Source organism: Crocuta crocuta, unplaced genomic scaffold (genome assembly GCF_008692635.1).
Source record: "Crocuta crocuta isolate KB4526 unplaced genomic scaffold, BGI_CrCroc_1.0 scaffold103, whole genome shotgun sequence".
Lineage (NCBI taxonomy): Eukaryota > Metazoa > Chordata > Mammalia > Carnivora > Hyaenidae > Crocuta > Crocuta crocuta.
Window position 1 is genome coordinate 1,100,464 of NW_027529192.1, and position 18,378 is coordinate 1,118,841.

Genomic DNA, 18,378 nt, shown 5'->3' on the forward strand with positions numbered 1-18,378 from the left:
CATTCTGTCATATCCATCCTTTGGCTATTATATTGCTTGTAGATACTTTTACGTAAGTAACTAGAATGAAAACAGATGAATACATTATTCACCTTGTTTTAATACCTTTAGTGAAGTGTTGAAAGTTGATCGAGTTGGGTTTATCCTAATTCAAGATTTTAGCTATCCATATCATTCGTTTTCATGAATTTTTTCTTTGAGGATTAGCTATTGTAAGAGTAATAGAAAGTAGACTGAAAGATATTTAAATTAATTTTTAAGGACCTATTTTGAATTAAAAAAAATCTTGTTCAGAAAGAGTGCAGACTGATGTGAATTGAACATGTGTCTGTAAGTCTAGGAGCGTTGGAGGTCAGTGACACTAGGTGACTACTTGCAAATTTGGCTCTACTGAATGTAATGTGCGCAGTGTGCCCATCAGTCTTGATTGCACTGTCCCCTGCAGGGTAAAACATTACTATTTTTAAAAATTATTTTATTTGCATTTACTATTTTGGGACATTTCCCTTTGTGTCTTTGGTGGGTAAAAGTGAATATTTTCTGTATTATAATATTTTGTCATAGACTTGAAAAAAAGGGACTATTAACCTTCAAATGGAGTCAGTTATATGAAATAATTCTCCTGTTACTCATGGGAAATGAGTTAATAGCCAATAACAAGGAAGGCCTTAGAAAGTGTCCCTTGTTTAGATCTAGTTGAATTACGGAAAGCTTGTATCCTTCTAAACTCTAATTTCCCATTACGATGCAGCTTAGAATAACACACATGTATATATCTATAAAGATTGTAGCACGAATATATCACTGTGTGTTTCTGCTACTAAATAGTGTAATAATTCTTACTACTCCTGAAAACTTTTTCGAGAAACTATTTTACACTTAAGGGAATAATCGCTTTCCTTAAAACTAATCTTGCTTTCAAATGCATTATTTATTTAATTTTGCTGTTGTCAATGTTAGTTTTGTGTTTTGTTTTATTGTCCTGATGTAAATTCACTTTTCTAACTTAACAAGTATTTTGTGTGCTTGTTGGAGATAGGGATGGTTTACTTTCTTTTCCTCCTCCTCCTTCCTTTTATTATTAATTATTTTTTTCTTAAAAAATCTCTTAAAGTTCAAGACAAGTTGTTGGGCTTATAAAAGGTTTTATGTTTTTGTAAACTCTTCTGGAATCATGAAAATTTTTATTGTCTGCTTTTAGGGAGAGGTTCTGTAGCTTTTGTCAACTTTATAAAGGGTTTTGTCTCAAAAAGCATTGCTTTAAGGGTTTATCCAATGTAGAGAAAATTAATGCTTAGATGTATATGATATAATATTTAAAATCAGAGCTCAGATATTCAGCCCTTATAATGTTGGGTATGTTACTTTAATACCTGTGGCAGAATAACCTTCAGAAAGGAAAACTAAAAGAAGTTACAACTTTTTTTTTCCTGACAGACAATGAGTTACAAGGCACTAATAGTTCTGGATCATTGGGTGGTCTTGATGTTCGAAGACGAATTCCTATAAAACTCATCTCCAAACAAGGAAACAAAGCCAAAACTGCACCTCGAACTCCCAGGACTATAAACAGGATGCCTTCAAAGGCTCCGGCTGGTGATGAAGGTAATTGGTTTAAGCTGACAGACCTGTCCGGTGTATCGGATTCCACCAAAGAATCCACGTGGTCTTACTTAGTTAAGGTCTTCTTTTATCTTGCGGTGTTCATTTTTCATGTGCTTTTCTCTTCCTATATAATACTTTTGGTTTTTTCTTTTGTTATTGAAAGTAACACTGCCTATCGTTAAAAAAAACAAAACAAAACCCTAAGTAACATTCCAGAAGCATAATATTAAAAGCATAAAATTTGTCTCCCTGCCTTGATAATACTGCACCAAAATAATTTCTCTTACAGCTTTTTTTATCGTAACTTTTTAATGTGAAACTGCCCTTTTCCCAGGTAAGATACATTTAAAATTTTGCCTTATCAGTGTGTGCAGTTGTAATCATTCAAGAAAATAGGTTTGGGTATTTCATTTATAGATATACCATAACTTACTTGATGAGCTTTCTAAATTTTTTGCTGTTAAAAACAGTGTTGCAGGAAATATCCTCCTTGTACATATAGCTTAGCGTGTATACTTGGTGTGGAATTCATACTTTGTATGAATTTGGGTATTTTACAGCGTGATGGATGCTGTACATTTTAGAATTTAACAGACACCGTCAAAGGGCTCCTCGTAAAAATACGAGGAGTCTGTTTATATTCCCACACATCAATATTGGGACTGTTAACCTTTAAAAGTTTTCATTTTGATACACATTTTCTTTAATTATGAAAGGAGTTATGTGTATATCTCTTTTCATAGTATCAAATATTTCTTTTGCCTAGGATCTACCTGTTCGATCTTTTAACCATTTTTTTTCCTGTATTATTGTCTTTCTCTTGATTTTTCTGAGTTCTTTACAAATTATTAAGTTGGCTTTTTCTCATATATTGTGTATACTCGCCATTTGTCTTTTGCATTTTATATATACAATTTTTATTGCAGTGAAGTTTGAAGATTCTGTGTTGTCAGATATCCAATCTAGTCTTTTCTGTTATGACTTCTGGGTTTTATCAAATTCTTAGAAAGGACTTTTTTCTATTTGATGAGCAGAAAATGGTTTTCCCATCTTACCCGTTAGTACAGGGTCAGCAAACCATGGCCTGTGGACCAAATCCAGCCCTGTTTTTGTAAAGTTTTATTGGAACACAGCCATGCTCATTCATTTGAGTACTGTTTATGGCTGTTTTCACACTATAATGGCATAGTTGAGTAATTGCAAGAGACCATATGGCCTACACAGTCTAAAATATCTGCTAATCTAGCTTTTTACAGAAAAAGTTAGCTGATCCCTGCTGTTGGACATTTATGGACATGGTTTTTGGTTATTTTAAAAAAAAAAAAGTAGGAGTCTGGAGTCTGGCTCTATTTATTTTGTCTCTAAAACAGCTAGCTATTTGTCTCAGCCATTGAATAATCTGTCTTTTTTGTGCTGAATAAGAATCCCACTATTATCCTGCATTAAAGGCTTAAAAGTATTAATGTCAACTTCTAGATTTTTCCCTTCTATTCCAGCAATCTGTCTCTTTTTCTTTTTGGAATAAAAATGTTTTAATTATAGCTCATTTTATGGCTCCTTTTATTGTAGGGTCTGTCTCCCCAATCTAAACAAGAGCATTTGAAGTAAAATGTTCTAAATTGTGGTAATAACTTAGGGCAGTTGCTACACTGTCCATAACTTAGGGTGCCCTCTCTTTGATCTTTTTGTTTCTTTTAATTTCTAAAAAGTACATAGTAATGTACAAATAAATTTTTGTTATGATAGTCCAAATAAGGCAAAAAAGCTAAAATTCCCCTTCTGTCTTTTTCCCCTCAGATATCCCTTTATTCTGCCCCTCTCCCCTCCCAAGCTCACCCTCCTTTCTAGAGGAAACTATTGTTACCAGTTTCTCTCCTACTAGAGCCAACTGAGGCTGAAGATAATTTTTGAATGCTTTTGATTTACCTAATTGGGGTAAAAAAATAGTAAGTGGTGTTTTTTCTAGGCCTTTGATCAAAATAGGGAGTTGTGGGTGCTAATATGGTGTATATATGTATAGTTTAATGATGGGAGTGCAGGTTGAACAACTGAAAAATGATTACTGTGCTCTTCATTTCCTTGGCTGTTGTTCTACACAGTAATTTTTCAGTATTTTAGATGAGAGGAATTGATCTTCCTTATTTTGAGTTTTAGATGCCAGCAGCGTTTTATAAAGTACAAATGGGCCATATAAGAGCCTAGAGTAAGTAACTTATTTGTAACTTTTAAGAATACTCTTTGAACTCTATACTTTGTATCGGAAATAATTAGCGCACTGGAAAAGCCTTGCTTCCCTGTGTGTGTGTATGTCCATGTGTCTGTCTATACACAGGTACTGTAATTTAGCCATGTGGGTAAAGTTAAAACTTGAGCGCTTGGGCTACTCTGTTTACCCAAGGGCTGAAAGAGTCATGAGAAGCCTGGCATTTTGGAGGGATAGATTTGCCTTCTCAGCTTTACTTGAGGTAATTGGATTCTACCTAGAATTACCATTGGGCTGCCCATTGGTTTTCTGTTCTTTTGTATGAGATGAGATGCTTACCATCAAGGTCAGAGAAGTTGAGCCCCTGTGATCTTCATAACTCCATTGATACATACAGTGGAGAGGAGGATACTGTGAATAAATATGATATGGCTTCTGCCATTTGGATGATAAACCAGAGAGAGGCTTTCGTTGAAAGGACAAAGTATGAATATGTTCTTACTCCTAAAGTCAGCTTCAGTTTTAAGACTGAAGAAGAGGATAGCTAATTTGCTTAGTTGTAAGAAAACCCTGCAGAATTCTTTATATTTTCATTATATGCTTTTGGCAATAAAATCAGCCTCTTGCAACATGATACCACTTTTGTAGGTAGATTACAGTAAGTGATCAGTATCCTAAAAGTTTGTGCAGCAAGTGTGATGATGGTAATTAGTAAGGGTTTATACTAGAGAGAGTCTGGTGAGTTAATAAGAGCACTTGAATGGAAGCGAAGAGTTCTGAAGCCTGTTGCTGGCTCTCCCATCTAATCTGTGTGTTGAGTTACTATGGGTCTCCATACTACAGTATTCTCATTATGAAGTAAGAGAGCTGGACTAGATGGTTGCCAGGATCATTTCTAGCTGATGTTGTAATGATTTAAACTACTCGTGATTATCTTGTCCTTAGAGGAGCTTTGAGAGGCATCCTATGGGCGTGTGGGTGAACAGGTCTGCGGTGCCCTGTACATGTACTTCCAAAGTGAAATTTAAGATTTGAAAAGTTAATAGTTAACACTTTCTTTTCTCAGAAGGATTTGATTATAATGAAGAAGAACGATATGACTGTAAAGGGGGTGAACTGTTTGGAAACCAGCGAAGATTTCCTGGACACCTCTTTTGGGACTTCCAGGTAATAACTAAAAATAAGAATATTTATTAGAACTACAAAATACTTTAAATGTTTTCTTAGAACCATCAGAATACTTAAAGAATGGTATGAACTTTTGTTACAGCAATCACGCTTTTTTTTTAGCACACTCAAATCATTTGTCTTTTAATGCCCTATTTCCACTACTTTCAAAAATATCACAAAGTAATTGTCAGTAAAGTCAAGTAAAATCAATACCCGTAAACATTAAGGAAAAGGAAACGAATGGTGGCACAGCTAATCATGTGGAATATGGGGGAATTAGGCCAAGAAACCTTTACTTCTAATTGTTGTAACAACTTTTACAAAATACTAACTAATTCATTGCAAAAATTATAATTTTTAGAAATGCTTAAAAAGGAAATTTTAATTCTATCATTTCAACAGATAAACATCTTAGGTGAAAAGGATGATACGCCAGTTCATTTCTGTGACAAGTGTGGATTGCCGATCAAAATCTACGGGCGAATGGTAAGTACAATTAAATTAAGTCTGTTTCAGTAATTGTAAACTTTTGCTTAGAGGTGAGATTCTGACATTTAAGTAGGTGGGTTTATCACTGTTTAATGACTTAAGTTTGTGACATTTTAAGTGTAAAATAGCCAAGGGAAATTTTGGGATAATAATGCATTTAATATAATTATCTTGACAAATTCTTGAATTGCTTGAAAAATAATTACTGAAAATGAATTTCTTTGGACTTTTTGATGCATGTTAGTGTATATTTATTCTAGCTTATTAAGGAAAGATGTGTTCTTCTTGTTTAAAGAATAAAGTCCGTTGTTTCTGAAGGCTATAATTTTTAATGTAAAACTAATAATATTGAATTCTAATCCTTAAAAACAATTATAACCCTGGTTGTAATTTTATAGTAATTTTGACATATCCTCCCTTAATACAAAATAGTTTCACATTTGTGTCTGAAGAAGATTGAATTCAGTGATGTGTACTTGCAGAGGGCATGGACTGTGCACCCGCGCCTTGCTGTGTACCATAGCTGAACAACAGTAACGCAGAGTGGGTTAAAATGGTCTAACATCATTTTACTGTGTCCTTCTGATTTGTTTTTAGATTTTTTTTAAGTTCATTCACTGCCAGGGAAGAATGCTACTTCTATTAAACGTAGGAGATACTTGTTACTTGACTGCTTTGGAACAGTTCCAGGAGGAACAGGATAAGCTAGAACATGGTTATGGTATTCTTCTTTGGGAGTTTTTCTTTTAATTTTTTTTTTTTTTTTACTTTTTAAATTTTTGTTGAAGTACAGTTGACATACAATATTAAATTAGTTTTGGCCGTACAGCATAGTGAATGGCAGTTACGTACAGTTTACTGCTCACCATGTAGGTGTGGTTATCACCCTTCACCACACAGAGTTGCTATAACATAGTGACCGTATTTCCTGTGCTTTACTTTTCATCCCTGTGACTTCTCTCTTTAGTCTGCACCTCTTAATCACCTTCACCTATTTTACCTCCTCCCTGCCCCCCCCATAATCACTAGTGTGTTTTCTGTATTTATGACTGTTTCTCTTTTTGTTGTTGTTATGTTTGTTTTGTTTTTTAGGTTCCATTCTCTGCCTGACTGACTTTACTTAGCATAACACCTCTGCGTTCATCCATGTTGTCACAAATGGCAAGACTTCATTCTTTTTTTATGGCCGAGTAATATTCCGTTGTGTATTATGTACCACATCTTCTTTATCTTGGCTGTTATAAATAATGCTTCACTAATGGTGCATATACTTTTTTGAATTAGTGTTTTTGTTTTCCTCAGGTAAATTACCAGAAGTGGAATTACTGAATTGTATGGTACTTCAGTTTTTAGGTTTTTTGAGGAACTTGCATACTGTTTTCCATAGTGGCTGCATCAGTTTACATTCCAACCAACAGCGCATGAGAGTTCCTTTTTCCCCCCACATCTTCGCCAATATGTTTCCGTTGTCTTTTTGATACTGGCTGTTCAGACAGATGTAACGTGATATCTCCTTGTGGTTTTGATTTGCATTTCTCTAAGGATGAGTGATGTTGAGCATCTTTTCATGTGCCTGTTGGCCGTCTGGATGTCTTCTTTGGAAAAATATTTATTCAGGTCCTCTTCCCATTTTTTAATCTGATTATTTGGGTGTGGGGGGTTTTGATGTTGAATTATATGAGTCCTTTATGTATCTTAGGTATTAACCCCTAATTGAATGTATCATTTGCAAATTTCTTCTCCCATTCAGTAGGTTGTTTTTTCGTTTTGTTAGTGGTTTCCTTTGCTTCTGTTTTCCTTGCCTGAGGAGACCTCCAGAAAAATGTGAAGGTTACTAAGAAATTGCTGCCGATGTTTTCTTTTAGGAGTTTTATGGTTTCAAGTCATACATGCAGGTCTTTAATTCATTTTGCGTTTATTTTGTGTATGGTGTGAGAAAGTGGTCCAGTTTCATTCTTTTGCGTGTAGCTCTTCAGTTTTCTCAACACCATTTATTGAAGAGACTGCCTTTTCTGTGCTGTATATTCTTGCCTCCTTTGTCCTAGATTAATTGACTGTATATGCATGGGTTTATTTCTGGGCTCTCAATTCTGTTTCATTAATCTGTGTCTGTTTTTGTGCCAGTTTTGATTACTGTTTTGATTACTACAGCTTTGTAGTATAATTTGAAAGCTGGGATTGTGATACCTCCAGCTTTGTTCTTTCTCAAGATTGCTTTGACTATTTGGGGATTTTTGTGGTTCCATACAAACGTTAGGATTTTGTGTTCTAGTTCTGTGAAAAACTGCATTGAATCCGTAGATTGCTTTGGGTAGTGTGGGCTTCTTCAGGATCTTTACCTCTGTAGGAACCACGGATGAAGTTAAGAGCGTTTATACTTCCAGAAAGTGTAAGCAGATGCATATGTATCTATCTACTGAGGAAGAGGCCTAAGATTTCATTTTATTCTCAAAGGGCTTTGTTACTGAAAAAGGTTAACTTTTGCTTTTCTGTAATTAGTACTTAATCAATGTTGATCATAGTGAACAATTTTCAGGTGCCTTGTATGTCCAGGTCACTGTGCTTATGGTTATGTTTTATGGAAATAGTGTATGTTGTTGAGTATGCTCACCTGTAATATGTCTCTGTTCACAGATTCCATGCAAGCATGTGTTTTGCTATGACTGTGCAATTTTACATGAAAAAAAAGGAGATAAGATGTGTCCAGGGTAAGATTATCATTAAATTTTTAAATAATAAAGTTTGTGATGTGATAAATTATAATCTAGGTTAAGATCAGAGCATGATGTAAGTCAGCAGCAGGATATCAAATACATAGATGTGGCTCCTCTTTATTTGTGAGCCTCTGCCTTCTCCTTAGGGTAGGGCTAGGAAGCTGTTATCTGAGTGTTCACATTGGCCAAAACAAATTTATGTGTCATCACAAAATTAGTGTTCTAAACCAAAACAGTTGTTTTGTTTTCTGATGGGACACTAGAGAGGTAGTATCAAGCAGTGACTTGAGAACATAGACTTTGGAATTACAATTCCTGGCTTCAGATCCCTATTCTGCCACTTATTAGCCATGTGACAGGTTGTTTCTTCATCTGTTAAAAGGAGCTAATAAATAGTATCTATGTCTCTGTGTTGTTGTTAGAAGTAAACTAGTATGTATATTGAGCTGTATTTGTAGTACCTAGCATATAATAAGTGCTGTGTAAGTATAAGCTCTTATTTATTACCTTCAAATCTGATTATTTATATCTTGAGTATATCTTAGGACACCATCATGGTATTGGCTCAGACAAGTTATGAAGATCTAGAGGTTTGAATTGATACCGATGCAGTTCGATACGGTCTTGAAAGTTCCAGAATAAATTGGGAATTTTTATATCAGTTTAAAACTGTTGATAGAAGGCTTGAGAAAGCTTTGAGAACACCTCCCTTGGAGCAGTTGTAGACTTCTGAGACTCCTTATGACATGTGTCAGAGCTGCTCCAAGGTTAGTAGAATGAGTTGATAACAAAATTATGGACAGTTGTAAGGGATGATATCTTCTTATGATGTAGGAAGATTGGCATCACTGAGCTAGAGAGGATGATTCAGTAAGTGTTCTAATGGTAATATTGAAAAGGAAATTTAGTTTTCCAGATACTAAATAACTCCAGTAAGCACCTCACTGGTCGGCCCTTAGCTATTGGAGAACATACTCAGATCAGGAAGTGAAGAAAGGGCAACCCAAGTTGATATAAATATTATGTATGATTGCCTTTAAGCACCACCCAAAAGAAAGTGCCTTACATCCTGTTCGTGTGGAGCTCTTTCTGAGTTTACAGCACATTAGAAGCAAAAAAAATGAGAACTATACCAGATGGCCACTAAAGGAAAGCCTGCTAGTAGCAAGGAGTGCCGTCCTTGCAGCAAGGCTGTATGAAATAGAGACACAACTCAAACTCAGGAATATAGAGCCATTTAATAGAGTCTCAGATGCACTGATGCACACATTCTGTGATAGTAGCTAGTGCCCTGCGTACGTAGTACGTAACTAGTGATTTGGTTCCGCCACTCGCATTGTTTCATTTATCCCAAAGATGCTCTTTAAAGTCGGGCAAAGTAGATTTGAAGAAAACCTCGTTAGATAGAGTACATATGTTAACCCCATATTGCAGATGAAGAAATAACCCAAAAGATTAAATGACTTCTCCAAGATTACAGAGCCAGCGCTTGGTCCCCGCTCTTCAGATTCCCGGTTCAGTCCTCTTTCCACTATTTCAAAAGACTCTGAAGGCAAGTGTGGATTAAATATAGTGAATGAGAAATAGTTATCATTTTGACCCTGAGTCATTAAGAAAATGTTGAGTTAAATTTAGTGCTTACAGTTTAGAAAGGAGTGGGTAATGCTTCTTAGTAGTAAAGTTGTCTGGTTATTCTTCCCTAAGGGACTCTTGATAGTCAGGGTTTGAATTTAAATTGTTTACGTTGTTTAGTGTTAAGAACCCTGATGGTCAGGATGACCCTCCTCACTTCTGCAGTCCTTGCAGCGTCTCTTACTTCATGTTGTTTGCTCAGCAAATACTTGTTGCCCCATAAATACCGTACAGGTCTGAATTCCATGACTATGACAGATCTTTGGTTCATCCTTTCTGGATGTTTGTGCAGATGGATGCAAAGCATAGAGTTTGAGACAGTCAGCGAACTCTAGGTCTTAGAAACAATAGGTCTTTTCTTAAAACATACTCTGTGTATGAACACTTTTATTTGTAGGGAGAGTTCCAAGGTTGGTAGACGGGCAGATGCTTAATAGGAAGCCGACAGGCCACACAGAGTGGGAGCGACGAAAGGTTCACGTACAGTAACTGTAACCTTTAATTGTGAACTTTTGCAATGTTTTCCACAACAGGTTTGAAAAACGGGTGTAATTGTGAGATTTTGTGCGTGATTTTTCCAGTCTGCTCTTGGTCAGTCCATTTTCCCTCTTCTCATTCAGCTGCAGTGATCCTGTGCAGCGGATTGAGCAGTGCACGCGAGGCTCTCTCTTCATGTGTAGCATCGTGCAAGGGTGCAAGAGAACATACTTGTCTCAGAGAGACTTGCAGGCTCATATCAACCACCGCCACATGAGAGCTGGGAAACCCGTCCCCCGTGCTTCCCTTGAAAACGTCCACCCTCCTATCGCCCCACCACCGGCCGAAATCCCTGATCGTTTCATAATGCCGCCGGACAAACACCACATGAGCCATATTCCGCCAAAGCAGCACATCATGATGCCGCCGCCTCCTTTGCAGCACGTGCCCCACGAGCACTATAATCAGCCCCATGAGGATATCCGTGCTCCGCCGGCAGAGTTGGCCATGGCTCCGCCGCCGCCTCGTTCGGTCAGTCAGGAAACCTTTCGTATTTCAACAAGAAAACACAGCAATTTAATAACTGTCCCTATTCAGGATGACTCCAATTCAGGTGCTAGAGAACCACCACCTCCTGCCCCAGCACCTGCTCACCACCATCCTGAATATCAGGGCCAACCGGTGGTGTCGCACCCTCATCATATTATGCCTCCACAGCAACATTACGCACCACCCCCACCTCCTCCACCCCCAATAAGCCATCCACTGCCACATCCTCCCCAGGCCGCAGGCACTCCTCACTTGGTCTATAGCCAAGCTCCACCTCCGCCCATGACCTCTGCTCCACCGCCAATCACCCCTCCCCCTGGACATATCATTGCCCAGATGCCACCTTATATGAACCACCCTCCTCCAGGACCTCCCCCACCTCAACACGGTGGTCCGCCTGTAACTGCACCCCCTCCTCACCATTATAACCCCAGCTCTCTACCCCAGTTCACTGAAGATCAAGGAACTCTGAGCCCCCCATTTACACAGCCAGGAGGGATGAGTCCTGGTATCTGGCCTGCACCGAGAGGGCCTCCTCCTCCTCCACGAATGCAGGGTCCGCCTTCTCAAACCCCACTTCCTGGACCACATCATCCAGATCAGACAAGATATAGACCGTATTACCAATGATTAATAGTACTTTGAACTGAAGACGTGATGAGGAAAAAAAAACAACAACAACTTATGTGTAGTCAATCTTTTAATTAAGCTTTGACTGTTCTGGGAAGGAGAAGCACCTCTTACCTAGGTGACCGTAAAACACTTAGGGTCTTGTCTCTTACAGTGGTTTAAAATCTTGACCTTAGGATCGATTTCAAGTACTATATACTGTAGTGCAGATAAGCGGCTCAGTTGAGCACAGCTATATTTTAACAACTTTGTTCCCCTAGTGTGGTAAATTGACCCAGAGGTGACCATTTGTATAAAATTTGAGAAGAATTTTTCATTGTTCCACTTTCAGAAATACTGCTTTTGTTCGATCCAATGTTCAGTTTTTTTTTCTTGTGATACATTTTGTTAACCTGTGTAAAAGGATTAAATTTCCAAATGGTTGTAAAAAATGCTATTTTTATGTGAATTTAAGTGCAGCCACATACTGTTTTTTAAAAACCATATGTTTTACCACTAATTTCCCAAAGTTACAATAAAATCCTAAAAGTAAAAATCTAGAATTTACTGTAAGGCAGACTGTTAAATGGTAGAGAATTATTTCACATTTTAGGCACTGAAATTTTGAGGTATATTAAGTATATAATGCACTTCACTTGGATGCCTTTTCATTTTCGGGCAGCCTCAGGAGCACCAAAATACATTGGAATTCCAGTACTAAGATATATTTATGTTCATAATATTAAAAGACATTAGTAATTATTGGGGAAGATATGGCCAAAGTAATTGACTCTACGGGCTCCAAGCCATTGGGGGTACTGTTACTCGCTAATGCTTTTTCCTGAATGCTTGGAATCACATGATGCACCACATTTACTAATCTTAAGTAACATTCTTTTATAGAACTGTTTAAATTGTGTTCTGTAGATGAAGTGTTCTATTCTGCTCATTGTCTCGAACTGAATATTTAGGGCTGAATAGGCTTTATAGAGTTCCTCATTTCATGGTGGGGTTTGATCCTGTGCTGTGGGTGGGTTCTGGTTTGTTGAGTTTGAAAGTACAATTCGAACGCCGTAGAGGAGTATTGTGTTCGTGAAGGACATTCTTGTAATCACAAACTTGCATTGCTCAGGTTTCATTACTGTGTGATAAGGGTTTTCTTTTTTTGCTCTCACTTGAAATTTCAAAACTATTATTTCCTGTCTCTTTTATGGGTTAAGCCGTAGAAAACTTGGAACATTTTGAAATGGAGTCACCGGTGCAGACTACCAGATGGTTTTGTACTGGAGGAAAGTAACGACTAAATTGTGATTTTCAGAGCTTTATAAGGTGCCTTTATAGTCAGCATTTGCATTATAGGGGCTTGCTGCAGTCCAGCTAAGACGGCCACTTACATTTTATACGGAACTCGTGTATAAGTCAACATTCTTGGGATATGATCCTATATCCTCTGAATAAACCCCTGTGAAGTATTTCCTCCCCCCTAAAATGGTGCATAATATAAACGTGAAAAATGTAGTATGCAGATATCATTTATTTAAATAGTTTGTAGTGCATACATTTAGAACATTTCTTTTTGACAAAGGGTGAACTGATGGCTAATTTACCATTGGATTCTGTCAGGCACAGGCAAAACAGTTTTTCGTCTTAGAGAATGAGATGCCAAGTCATCTTGGAACTTGGAGCTGAAGTTAGGGGTAGGCGAAATGAATTATTTCAACCTTGCCCGCCGAAGATAACTAAGACACTTTTTTTTTTTAAGTTCACGGAGTGATTTTTCACATCTGGCAATTTGAGAGTCCAGTGTTAATGCAGTATATCTAGTGAGAAATTCTTGTTCTTAGGAGCATGGGAGTGAAATATGAAATAGTGTGAAATGGTGGTGGTGAGTGCTTCTCTCCTATTACTGTAGGTACTTGGACTGGTGCAAACTTGATTCCTTTTCATGCCCCTGTTTAGGAGCTGTTAAAATATTACTGTTAAAAATCCATTACCGTTCTTTGTTTCTCGTAATAAGAACATAGCCAAATTCATTTTAGGGCTTCTCAGCCATTTATGAGGAGCGCTTCTGTTTTTACTGAAATTCACTAGAGTTGAATGTGGTATGAAGCCACTTAGCCTATGTATTGGACAAAATAATTAGTATCATGGTAAACTCCCACATGTTTAAGAGAATTCTCGTAGACTTTTTAAAAAATGATTTATTTTCAGTTAGGTTTAAAAAAATACATGTTATGCAGGGAGGCAGATCAGATGAATGTGTTGTAGCAGACAAAATTTTTAAATGGTGTTAGACTTGAATTCATCCCGTTACTGTTTGAATGAGGGTTGGTGGGTAGAAGGATAACAAAATTACTGTTAGTGTTTATTTCCTTATGGAAAAAGATGTGAATCCCAGCCTTATTTCAGGGAAGCCTTTGAAGCTATGATGGACATAAGTCTAAATTAAATGTATGTATGTTTCATTATATTGCTCTTAAGACTACTGAGGTGGCAGTTTAATTCTTAAAAACAATAAAATGGAAGCATAAATACTATTTTGCCTAGATGAATTTTTACCTAATGTTGACACATTTGGGAGAATGCAAAATGTTCTGGGTTTATGTGTTGGTACAACTTTTACCATAAAGTCAGATTCACTTTTGTTGAGATTAAAACCAGCAAGTCGAATGTGAGTGTGCTTGTTCACAATACAACATAGTATTTGGGGGAAATGCCAGTTGCAAAAACCGTAAGAAACTCTGTGTGTGTTGCCCTGTAAATATCATTTGCTCAAAATTATTGTGTGAATACTAACTAGAGACCACTGACAGATAAATGCAAAGGATAATTGAACGTATTTTCAAACTCACAATAAGTAACTTTACTACATGAGGCATACAGAGCTGCTGACTCTGTTCTAACATACTGGATGAGTATATACCTCTTTGGAAAAGTCCTATAGGCCATCTCATTAAAATTCTGAAACAGTCCTATGTTAAAAGTACAGCTGACCCTGAACAACGTGAGAATTAGGGGCGCTAACCCCCCCTGGACAGTTGAAAATCCACGTATAACTATTGACTCCCTGAAAACTGTAATAATAGCCTGATAACATAGTTGGTTAACACATCTTTTATATATTATATGTATCATATGCTGTATTTTTACCGTGAAGCTAGAAAAAATGTTCCTATAAGTTCAAACAAAGAGAAACTACGGTACTGTACAGAAAAAAATTCGTGTATAAAAGTGGACCCGTGCAATTCAAACTCGTGTTGTTGAGGGGGTCAGCTGTACATAAGAAAAAAACATAAGTACCAAGAACAAAAATATAATTTTCTAATTATTAGATTAGCCACCAAATATTGATGTCAGTTGAGGCGGTTTTACATAATCATACTATATTTTGACCAAAGTAGATTTATGTTTCTTCACTGGTTTGTAACTGTAATCTGTTAAATTTTGGCCTAGAAGCTAAGTAGAATTTACTTATTACAATATATGCACAATCTAATAAAGCAATATTTGATATACTTAAAAGAGACAGATAAGCCAGTGAAAATACTTGATAGTGATACTAATAAAAACATTTTCAAATATTTTTTGTTTTGATTCATGCCCCTTCAATTTTCTATCATTGAGGGGAAAAGTGCTAAGACAATTCTTACAGCACTATTTTAGTGTTAAAAGTTTAATTTTCCCATCTCCCTATCTTTAAGAATTGATGAATTTTTGAGGCAGTACAGAATCCCAGATTTGAAATGAACAATGATAGGCCATGGGTTTAGGTCTCACAGTTGGGCAGGACCATGTCTTTTAAAAAATCTAGTATTCTGAAGTGTCGATGGGAGTCTGGGACTCCGAATACCCCATTTCTATTCTAAGTGGTTGTGAGCATCAACTTTCATGCTGCATCAAGCCTGTTTCCTATTAATGTTCCTTTAAAATTGTTCTTCTGCCTTCAGGTTGAAAAGTTCTGCTCCGTTTTACTTTTCTTCCTAAGTGTTACTTTCAAAACTTAGATCCTTTGTTTTAAAATCAGTACTTCAGTTATGTAAGTAATACATCTTTGGGGGAAATGTAATACATTAATGCTACAAATAAAGCTATAGATCCCCTTGCAATGAATGTTTCCCTTCCAGAAATAAATAGTTATAATTTTGGTGTATGTTATCAGTAGTCAATTATAGAGCTGATAACTAAATAGCCTCCATGCTCTGGTTCAGCATCCTAATCCATGGGAAATAACAGTACTTCATTATCAATACTCCATAAACATAGGAGCGCATACCATGTGGGATATAAACCGTTCACTCATTCACTCATTGAGGCATGTGCTAGACAGCATTCTAAGCTCCTGGGGTTCACAAGTCTTTAGAGATAGACGATCAACAAATTTCATTAAGTTACCTAACATGTTAGAAGTATGATAAAATTCTATGGCATAAAGGAAAAGTAAGGGTAACCAGGTGGAAGGGGGTTCGCAGTTTAAAGTAGTGTGGTCTGGGTCGAGTTCACTGAAGAGATGACATCTGAGCCACAATTTGAAGTAGGTGAGAGTTAACCATGTAGATAACATGTGGACAGACTTTTCTAAGCAGACATGGTCTGTAAAAGTCTTAAACTGGGGACTGCACCCGGCATGTTTGGGGAACAGCTAGGAGATGGGAATGGAATGAGATGAGCAGGAAGAGGAGGTCAGAGATAGTAACAGAGGGAATGAGATCACAGGCTTTCTGGGCCATCGTAAACTTTGACCTTAATCTGACATGGGATGCCATCCCGGGATTCTGAGCAAAGGAGTGGAATGATCTGGCTCTTTTTAGAAGGATTATTCTGGCTGTATGTTTGGAAAAGATGAGGAAGTCAAACATAGACCAGTCAGAGGGTTTTAATAATTTACACAAGAGATGATGGTGGTACTTGTGGAAGGGTAAATATGTAAGATAATACATAGTATAATCTAATATATTGACGTATATAAATTAAGCACTTACTATACGCGAGATATGTATATCCAATGATGAACAAAATAGATGTGGTCACTGCCCTTTAGGAGCTTACAGTCTAACTCATCGAGAAATTCTTGGTAGTCATTCCTAAGTTTTCCTCAAAAAATTTCTTAAATTCTTTTTCAAAGGGTAGTGGCCAGAACAAAGGGAATTACACTGAAAAATGGATTATGAAAATACACATGCAGCCATAACGGGAGAGGAGTATGAAGTTTATTTGATTCTGGACATTTCTGTTTCCTAAAAGCTCTTCTGGGTACATTTTCAGTGCTGAATTACTGACTTTGGAACCAATCTGTAGAATGCACCTATATTGTTCCTGACTTTTGTCCTGCCTTGTGCTAGATCGGTGTTTAGACAGATGTTCATTTGTTTTGTGAGGTAATATTTCCTAATGATTAAGAGCCTGGCTCTGGAGTTAGACCGTCTAGACTAAATGCGGGCTCTCCTACTGCAACTACATAACAGACTAATTACTTATCCTCCTCGGACGTTGATAGATTTTGTTTTCCCAAAAACGGGGATACCTTCTGTGGTCTATTTGGAGAATTAAAGGAATTGAGCCTACATATATTTTAAGGGTAGAGACAATAGAATTTCCTGACAGATTTTTCAACCTGAGCAGCTGGAAGGGTGGAGGTGGCATTAGCTGGGGTGGAAAAGATTCTGGGAAAGCAGATTAGGGGGAGACGGTCAGTAGATCAGTTTTGACGTGTAGACGTCCAGGTGAAGATGGCAGAAAAAAAAAGAATGAAAGGTTCCTATTGTCTGCCCTTTTTGCAGTGTAAGGTCAAGCTTGCTTCTAAAACCTCTCATTTGCATCTCTCAGTCATAAGCTACTGCATTTAGATAAGAATGTGTATCAAATGTTTAAATACCTATTGGAAAAGAACTTTAAGGACAAACTGCTTGGCATTTGGTTATTAGCTTCAAGCTTTCTTCATTTCAGTAATGTATGTGTCTCTTCATAAGCTATTCTGTCTCCCGATTGACGTACTGGCTGTCTTCTCCCCTTCGGTCTTGTTCTGATTTATGTCGCTTTTACTTTTATCTTCCACCATGATCTCTTGGCCTCTTCCTAAACCAGGGATCAGGCTTTTGTACCACTTTCCCAAGATTTGCTCTTAGGCAGGCAGGTGGAGGCAGAGTGCCATGTATACCCAAGGCATATCCGCCTTCGAGGCCTGAGGGAGAAAAAAGCTTTAAAGGTGGGGTGAGGGAACCTCCGAGAGGTTAGGGTTGAATAGACTGAAACGGGGACACTGTGCTTGGCGTGGTCTATGTCACTGCTTAGCAAGAAGGCTGTAAAGAGTACCTTTACTTGGCAAGATGCAGACATAGGCCACCATCCCATGTGGGGCTTTGGCCTCACCCCCAAGCGATTGATGAAATGGGCTTATGTTTTCAATTTCTATTCCCTGACCACTACAGAGGAAGCTCTCTGAATCTGACATTCATGGGGTATCCTATAAAAATGCATCATATATAAATCATATATAAAGTGTGTGTGTGTGTGTGTGTGTGTGTGTGTGTGTGTTTCCTAAAATCTGCAGGGCGCATGAAACTCTGTAAGGTATATGTGACTCAAGAATTTAAGAAATGTGGCTTTAAAGAGTGCTTACGTTCTAGTTTTTAAGAGTAGCTATGTAAGTAAACTTTGGTTCACCTTACTGTAATTGGCTTAAGCCTAATAGATAAGCCCTTTCTGTAAAGACAGTAATAATGGGTGGGAGGGAGCTTTGACAATAAACGTTTAGAGGCAAGATCTAAAACAATTGGGATTTTCTCCATTGACAGTTATTTTTTACAAAGTTACAGAATTATCTATTACATAAAATAAATACAAATTTGTGCCAAGAACAATGCCAGCAAAACAGAGAAGCGTGGGTGCAGAATCTCATTCTGTAGCCAAATTGAGCTCCAGAGTGGTTATTCT

The 18,378-nt window shown here is 37.3% G+C and overlaps 1 protein-coding gene across 1 annotated transcript in view; it reads left to right on the forward strand.

Annotated features, from left to right (window-relative positions):
* CBLL1 (Cbl proto-oncogene like 1) overlaps positions 1 to 13,985 on the forward strand; it is a 20,077-nt gene extending 6,092 nt beyond the window's left edge. The window contains exons 2-6 of the mRNA XM_077758341.1: positions 1,438 to 1,605; positions 4,875 to 4,975; positions 5,381 to 5,464; positions 8,102 to 8,175; positions 10,434 to 13,985. Coding sequence (XP_077614467.1) covers positions 1,438 to 1,605; positions 4,875 to 4,975; positions 5,381 to 5,464; positions 8,102 to 8,175; positions 10,434 to 11,469 — 1,463 coding nt within the window. The 3' untranslated portion in view covers positions 11,470 to 13,985. The remainder of the gene's footprint in view (positions 1 to 1,437; positions 1,606 to 4,874; positions 4,976 to 5,380; positions 5,465 to 8,101; positions 8,176 to 10,433) is intronic.
* Positions 13,986 to 18,378: the final 4,393 nt, after the last annotated feature.